The 8768-nt window shown below is 39.2% G+C and overlaps 1 protein-coding gene across 4 annotated transcripts in view; it reads left to right on the top strand.

The window, feature by feature from the left end:
* TAF4B (TATA-box binding protein associated factor 4b) overlaps positions 1-8768 on the top strand; it is a 159935-nt gene that overhangs the window by 15296 nt on the left and 135871 nt on the right. For 3 of the 4 annotated variants that reach the window (XM_032293145.1, XM_032293143.1, XM_032293144.1), the window contains exons 2-3: positions 6271-6416; positions 7819-7926. In XM_032293145.1, coding sequence (XP_032149036.1) covers positions 6271-6416; positions 7819-7926 — 254 coding nt within the window. The remainder of the gene's footprint in view (positions 1-6270; positions 6417-7818; positions 7927-8768) is intronic. The other variant, XM_032293146.1, reaches the window with a different exon arrangement.

Below are 8768 nucleotides of genomic sequence, written 5' to 3'. Positions count from 1 at the left end.
TGTGTGTGTGTGTGTGTGTGTGTGTGTGTGTGTGTGTGTGTGTGTGTAATTATTAGTCTACACAGTGCATCTAGATATATTACAAACCTAACAATACCTTATTATAATTATTATGTTACATAGTTTTTTTTTGTTTTTTTTTTTTTTTTTGAGACGGAGTTTCACTCATGTTACCCAGGCTGGAGTGCAATGGCGCGATCTCGGCTCACCGCAACCTCCGCCTCCTGGGTTCAGGCAATTCTCCTGCCTCAGCCTCCTGAGTAGCTGGGATTACAGGCACGCGCCACCATGCCCAGCTAATTTTTTGTAGTTTTTAGTAGAGACGGGGTTTCACCATGTTGACCAGGATGGTCTCGATCTCTTGACCTCGTGATCCACCCACCTCGGCCTCCCAAAGTGCTGGGATTACAGGCTTGAGCCACCGCGCCCGGCATGTTACATAGTTTTATGTCTTTAAAGAAGCCAAGGGAAGGAGAGAGCCAGGACATATTTACATCATTTGTCATACTACCTTATTTGCCTTTTCTGGATTTTCTTCATTTGTTCCTTTGGATCTGAGCTACTATCTGAAGTACTTTTCTTAGTACAATACAGCTTTGCTTCCACTAATTTCCTCTGTGCTTCTATCTGTAAATGTTAAATTTTCGAAGATGTAATTCTATACATATTGTTATATACAATAGTTTTTTAAAACCAGTTATGAAAGGAGAAGTAAGAGTGCATTTATACTGCCAAATTACATAATTACCTTTACCAGTGCTCTTTGTTTTTTCCACGTGAATTTGAATTACTGTCTTAGTCTTTCGTTTTCAGCCTGAAGAACTTCATTTAGTGTTTTTTTTGTATGGAGTATCTGCTACTGATGAATCTTCTCAGTTTAAATTTAAAAAAAAATTTTTTTTTAGAGACAGGGTTTTGCTCTGTTGCCTGCTCTGGAGTGCAGTGGTATGATTATAGCTTACTGCAACCTAGAATTCTTGGGATCAAGTGATCGACCTCAACCTCTTGAGTAGCTAGGATTATAGGTGTGCACCACTACACTGGGCTACCTTTTAAATGTTTGTTTGTTTGTTTGTTTGTTTTTTGTAGAGATGGGGTCTTGCTTTGTTTTCCAGTCTTGTCTCAAACTCCTGGATTTAAGCAGTCCTCCTGCTTCAGCCTCCCAAAGTGCTGGGATTACAGGTGTGAGTCACTTTGCCAGCCTGTTTTTAAATTTTAAATGTCTTTGCCTTCCTTTTTTCTTTGTTTTTAAACATTTTTTACTACTAATATGTCTTGGCGTGGCTCTCTTTGCACTTACCTTACTTGTGGTTTCTTGAGCTACATTGATGTCTAGATTATTTTCCACCAAATTTGGGAAGCTTTCAGCTATTATTTCTTGGATTTTATTTTTTCCTGTTCCTTTTTCTGTCTGCTCTCTTTCTGGTACTCACATTATGCCTATGTTGGTGTCTTTATTGGTGTCCCATGTTTTCTGAGAATCTGTTTATTTTTCATCATTCTTTTTGTTCTTTGGATTGCATAATTTCTATAGATTTACCTCCAAGTTTGCTGATCTTTCTTTTTCCAGTTTAGGTTTACTTTTGAGTCTCTTTTGTGAATATCTTTGTTACTGTAATGACAGAAGTTCTGTTTTTTAAAAATAATATCTATCTCTAGTGGCATTCTAGATGTATCATACCTTCCTTTACTTCTTTAAGTATGATTAGTTTTATTCCTTTGAACATACTTAAGATTGTTTCTCTGAGGTATTTATTAAATCTGACATCTAGTCTGTCTCACAGGTGGTTTCTGTTGCCTGCTTTTCCCCCTGTGTTTATGTCACACTTTTCTGTTTCTTTACATGTCATAGTTTGTTGTTAACAATAGTGTAGCAGCTCTTAATACTGGTCCCTACTCCCTTGGGTGTGTTACTGTTTTTTGATTTTTGAACAAATGTCCGGCTGGATTGTTTTAGTGTGGTCTCCTTTTGCCACAATAAGCAGCTGCTGATGTTGCTTTTTAGAGGGCATATCATTGAACATGAGCACTGTCATCTTCAGCTGGACTCTGTCTCTTTGTCTCATCTCTCTGTTAAGCTGTCTGCTTATGCTGGTATCACACCTGGCTGTTAGGATCCACTCATTGCCAGCTGATTGCCCTGTTGTTTTCAACAATGCTCTAGAGCCTAACTTTTTCCACAGTCTGATCCAATTAAATTTGGGCTCCTTTACAAAGATAATTTTTTAGGCTAGTGTTTGAGGTTTGTTCTGACCCAAGGAGAACCCTTCTTAGTTGTCTCTTTGGTTTTCTCTGGTAAACCAGTAGACTTATGGTTTAGCTTGTATCTCTCATGAAGCTGCAAGCCTCCTCTTAATTGCTACATTGTATTTGAGGGTGCCTTTAGCTTTGAACTTCTCCAGTCTGTTTAGCATAAAGACACTTCATTTAGGGAGAGATTGGGAGCAGAGGTTGGGAATGTGGCATTCTTCTCTCTGAGTAACATTCCTGCTGTAGGAACAGGGTACTGGCTGTGGGCAGTACTCTGGTCTTTCTGCTCACCTCTCCCAACATGGAACCTCCACCCTATGAAAGAGCTGGGATGAGACACTGGAGGCCCAATTGTGCTGTCCTTGAAGTAGATATTTCCTTTTATGAATGGGAATGGGTGTGAGAAGGGAGACTTGAACCTCTAAGATGCACCTGTCTCAAGTTTATCTTCTTCAATATGTAGCTAGGATGGGGGTGAGGATTGGGGGTAGAGGAGAAATGCAAGTGACCTGCTCCTCCCGGGAAGATACCATAGCCTTACATTGGGAAGTTAGGAGAGAAGAAGCCCTTTATTCTTGGTGACACTCCCTGGAATGGAATTTCTGTCATGTTGAGCTGAGACGGGAAAAGAGGGGAGTTGGTTACAGTTCAAATGCCACATATTCTTGCTATTCTTTCTGAGTTTTAGCAGATATCCAGTAGCTGTAGTCATTTTCTGTATGCCTTAGGACAGTTTCCAAACACTTTTTTTTTTTTTTTTTTTTTGACAGAATCTCACTGTGTCACCCAGGCTGGAGTGCAGTGGTGTGGTCTTGGCTCACTGCAACCTCTGCCTCCCAGGTTCAAGTGATTCTTGTGCTTCAGCCTCCTGAGTAGTAGCTGGGATTACAGGTGCCCACCACCACACTCGGCTAATATTTGTATTTTTTAGTAGAGATGGGGTTTTACCATGTTGCCCAGGCTGGTCTCAAACTCCTGGCCTCAAGTGATCCACCTGCCTTGGCCTCCCAAAGTGCTGGGATTATAGATGTGAGCCTCTGTGCCTGGCCAGTTTCCAAAAACCTTGAATGTTGTTTTATAAAAATAATTTTACCAGTTATGCTTGTTTCAATGGGGAACAAGGTTGTAGAGAGCCTCATGCCACCATTCTGAAAATGGAACCCCAGCTATGAATATTCTTGTTTGTGCTTCCTGTTGACACAAGCAAGACTTTTTTTTCTTCAAGATTTTATTTATTTTTAGAGACAGTGTTGTGCTCCATCCACCCAGGCTGAAGTGCAGTGGCACCATCATAGCTTGCTGAAGGCTTGAATTTCTGGGCTCAAGTGAGCCTCCCACCTCAGTCTCCTGAGTAGCTGGAACTACAGGCACATGCCTACTGCATTTGCCTAATTTAAATACTTTTTTTGTAGAGACAGGGTCTCACTTTGTTGCCCAGGGTAGTCTCAAACCCAGGTGTAAAGAGATCCTCCTGCCGTGGCCTGCCAAAGTGTTGGGATTACAGACAGGTGTGAGCCACCATGCCTGGCCAAGAATTACTTTAGGTTAGAAATCCCGAGTTACAGGGTCTACAAATGGAAATAAATTCACACAGTCATATAAAGTTGAAGAAACTAGTTAGTTGTACCAAATAATACTACCACCACAAGATGTTAGAATTCCTGTTGATACACTTTTCTCCAACCCTTGGTATTGTCACTGGCCATCTTAATCTTTGCTTGTTTATGTAGATATGAAGTGGTATCATTGTGGTCTTAATTTACCTTTCCCTGTTCTTGGCCTCTGTGTTTTTTCTTTTGTGCATTTTGGATACTCATCCTTTGAATATATGTGAACCAAAATTTTGTTTGATTTTTGTGGCTTGTCCTTTTACCTGATGGTGTCTTTTGCTAAATAACAGCTTTACTTTTAATGTAGTTGAGTTTATCAAACTTTAAGAAATTCTTTCCTATCCCTAGTTCAGAAAGATAATTGTCTTTCTCTCTCTCTTTTTGAGACAGGGTCTTGCTGTGTGTCCCAGGCTGGAGTATAGGTGTGATCATAGCTCACAGCAACCTTGAGCTCCTGGGCTCAAGCTGTCCTCCTGCCTCAGTGCTTGTCCTAAGTAGCTGAGACTATAGGCTACGGGCGTGCAGAAAGATAATTTTTTACATTGTCTTAAGAGTTTAAAACTTTTTACCCTTTACTTTTATATTCTTAATGTACCTGGCTTTTATGAATGTGTGTGAAACAGGCATCTGAAAGTCAGTCTAAAAGGAAGAAGCTGAGGCAAAATTAATTTAGAGAGTTTATTTGGGCCAAGGTTGAGTATAGCTGCCTGGGGCACGCAAGTTGCCTTGGGGAATGCCTTTATTACAAACAAGTTTTTAAAAGCAAAAAAGGGGATAAAGAGTGGGTTAATTAAAAAGTTATTTGTCGGCTGGGCACAGTGGCTCATGTCTGTAATCCCAGCACATTGGGAGGCCGAGGCAGGAGGATCACTTGAGGTCAGGAGTTTGAGACCTGCCTGACCAACATGGCAAAACCCCATCTCTACTAAAAATACAAAAACGTTAGCCCTGAATGGTGCTGCACGTCTGTCATCCCAGCTACGGGGGTGGCTGAGGAAGGAGAATCGCCTGAACCCTGGAGGTGGAGGTTGCAGTGAGCCAAGATTACCTGGGCAACAGAGCGAGACTCTGTCTCAAAAAAAAAAAAAAAAAAAAAAACACCTTATTTGTCAGGGGCCAGGTGCCATGGCTCATGCCTGTAATCCCAGCACTTTGGGAAGCTGAGGTGGGCAGATCACAAGGTCAGCAGTTTGAGACAGGCCTGGCCAACATAGTGAAACCCCATCTCTACTAAAAATCCAAAAATTAGCTGAGTGTGGTGCCAGGCATCTGTAGTCCTAGCTACTTGGGAGGCTGAGGCAGGAGAATTGCTTGAACCCGGGAGGTGAATGTTGCAGGGAGCTGAGTCCGTGCCACTGCACTCCAGCCTGGGCGACAGGGCAAGACTCTGTCTCAAAAAAAAAGGTTATTTGTCAGGAATCCTCATTGGTTTTCAAAAATAACATTGATTGGCTATACATTGTTGAACTGTAGAGTGTGGTTTATGGTATCTGGCATGTGGCATTGTTAGGTTACTTTAGAGCTACTTGTGGCAATAGCAAGCAGTTTCAAGAGAGGATTGATTACATAGCAAAGGGGAGTAGGAACTCATTGCTGTCTCATTTTAATGCCTCTCTGGGTGAGATCATTTTAAAAGGGCTCACATATACATATGTGTGTGTATATGTATATACACACACATATGTATATATATATGTATATATATACACACGTGTGTATATATACACACATTTGAGAAAAAAATTGAGAAAAAATATATATGTGAATATATATGTATGTATATATACACACATATGTATGTGTATATATGTAACCAAAAATCTTTATTAAATTGACATATTCAAGGGAAGCTGACTTAAAAAGCTGAGCAGAATCATCTCATACATATATACACATATGTATGTGTATATATGTATGTATATACACACATATATTTTTTCTCAAATTTTATCTTTTCCATGTAGATAGCTAATTGACCAGCCCCATTTACTGAATAGTCTCTCCTTTCCTCATGAATCTACAGAGCCTTTTAGGAAAATTTGATATGACATATCTGCATGAGTTGATTTAGGGGTTCTCTTTCTTTTCCATTGGTCAGCTTATGCAGCCTTATGCTGTTAACCACACCATTTTAATTACTGTAGCTTTATAGATAGTTTTGATGTCATAAAGGAAAAGTGTTTTGCTTTCTTCAGGAGCATATCATTGCATTCAAAGATTTTAAATTTTTAAGTAGCTTTGAGAAAAATATTTGTCCATCTTTATATATGATAAGTAGCAGACATGAAATTCAGTATGTACTGACAACATCATTTTAACAGTGTTGAAAGAAATGGGAGAAGAAAATATGTGATGGTTATGCTTTGTTTATTGCCTCAGAGATTACTTTTTTTTTCTTTTTTAAATATAGGAACCGTTTTGATCAAAAGTAACAGTGGTCAGTTGATGTTGGTATCCCCTCAACAAGCTGTAACAAGAGCCGAGACCACAAGTAACATAACTTCAAGGCCAGCAGTACCAGCAAATCCTCAAACAGTCAAAATCTGTACAGTGCCGGTAATATACCTTAAAGATTTTTCATCATTCTTTGTTTCTCAGCTATAATTTTCATATAAATGTTTTGTACATGTTTGTTAGTAAAAAATAATATAAGATGATTCTGCTCAGCTTTTTAAGTCAGCTTCCCTTGAATATGTCAATTTAATAAAGATTTTTGGTTTTGTCCTTTGATAATTACCAGAATAGTAAATTCAGTCTTTACATTTCAGATTTTATGTCCTCAAAGGAATGTTCAGAGGTCTATTTGCATTTTGTTTGTTTGTTTGTTTTTTGTTGTTGTTGTTTTTTCTTTTTGAGACAGGATCTCATTCTGTCTCCAGGAGTGCAGTTTCGTGAACATGGCTCACTTGGTTCACTGCACCCTCAAGCTCCTGAGCTAGGGTAATCCTCCTGCCTCAGGCTCCCATGTAGTTGGGGCCACAGCTGCATGCCACCGTGCCTGGCTACTTTTTAAATTTTTTTGCAGAGATAGTGTTTCGCTTTGTTGCTCAGGCTGGCTTTGAATTCCTGGGCTCTTGATAATCCTCCTGCCTTGGCCTCCCAAAGTGCTGGGATTACAGGTGTGAACCACCACACTTGGCCAGTTCTGCTTTAATTTTAATTTTTGGTAAAATAGTAAAATTCCAGTTTATACATTTTTATTTATATGTCACAGAAATTATCTTTAAGACATACAGAAACCTGCCATATTTCATTAACTTGGCATTGTTAGAATGACATATTTTACATTCATGGTGATTTTTTTTAGATAACTGGTACTTGTTTGATTGAGTTAAAAATATTTTTCTGGATATTTTATTTAAATAGAAAATGCTGAATGTAGTTTAGCGTTTTCTTGATGACTCAGGCTCATTGTAATGACAGATTGCATTGCTTTTTGTTGTAATCATTCTCTGCCAGTTTTTTTCATTTTTGTGCTCTGCTAATTTGATTCTTGGTTCTGAAACAGTTATTTTCTCTGTTACCATATCTATCAATAATAGCTGCTCCTCCCCTTTCTAGTTTGGTTTAACTGCTGTGGAAAATATAGGTTAGCAGGTTTTTGTTTATAATTAAATATTACATAAGAATCTATATTTTTTTCTGTATGAACCAGAGAGTCAAGATTAAGATTTTAATGTTGAATACTGTAATATTTATTTAGTTTCAAATTTCAGATAAATGAGTTATTTATCGAATCAGTTGCCTCCTTGGAAATATGCAGTGAGTGTCCTCTGGCCAGTCAACCAGTTAGGTTTATAGTATAGAATGTGCACAGTGCATTAAACACATAAGGTTATAAAACCAGTCATGACAAATACATTTGGTATCATAAAGTGTTCTAATGTTCACCATAGTACTGATTTTAAATTACTAACACCAATGACTTTGTGTTATCTTGCTCCTCTCTACCGGCAAGAACTCTAGCTCACAATTAATCAAGAAAGTGGCAGTGGCACCTGTTAAAAAATTGGCACAAATAGGAACTACTGTGGTAACCACTGTTCCGAAGCCTTCCTCAGTACAAGTAAGTTGTACTGGCCGTTTGTGCACTGGTTATTATCTTATCTTTTTAAAAATCATTTAGCTATCTCCTGCCAGATATATAAGTTACTGTGTGACATTGAAAATAGCAATTCAGTGGCACTTATCAAACTGGGAACTGTTGGAGGTATGAGAAACAAGATAGACATGGTGTAAATTCTTGGAATACCAGTTTTACTTAAGTGTATTAAATTAATACAAATCTGTCTAATAGCCATGTGTTGCAGTATCTAGAAGGAGGTGCTGAGATAAAATTTGGGATGTGTATGGATAAATACCCATGGAAGGAAAGGAGAGTAGGTAAGAGTTTGAACTAGATGCAGGCCCAATAAAGCCTTAGCCAGCCTAGTGGAGAACTTTGGAGCACATGTGACCTGTCAGCATTGTCCCACTATAGGCTAACATGGTTGGCTGTGCTTTAATTACTAGTCTCTGTTCAGTTTTTGGATGTGGGCTCCCCTCGGAAAGTTACCTTTGGGCAAGGTGATCCTCTGCAGCTGAGGGAAGCCTGACGGAACTGATAAATGGAGGCTGTCTAATATTATTCCCAGCAGCTAGCTAGGACAGTACATATCACTCCTTGTCATGCTTCATCACAGGCTACTCCTTGCATCATTTGGATCTGTTGCCTCATATATGTTGGAGATCTCATATTCTGGGATTCTCATGTGTTTCTTCTTTGGGGAAACAAAGAGGAGGTTAATACAACGAACTGCAGTCCCCAGTGCTGCAGCTGATCTCTGGGAGCACCTGCTTGTAATAATTTCCCTCTTCCACTGTCTCTTACTAGATTCCCTTCACCCTCAACTACCACCTATACTGATC

This window comes from Sapajus apella, unplaced genomic scaffold (genome assembly GCF_009761245.1).
Source record: "Sapajus apella isolate SASKATOON/1434 unplaced genomic scaffold, GSC_monkey_1.0 scaffold29, whole genome shotgun sequence".
Classification (NCBI taxonomy): Eukaryota; Metazoa; Chordata; class Mammalia; order Primates; family Cebidae; genus Sapajus; species Sapajus apella.
Note: the sequence above shows the minus strand (reverse complement) of the source record. Positions and strands in the feature narration are given on the sequence as shown.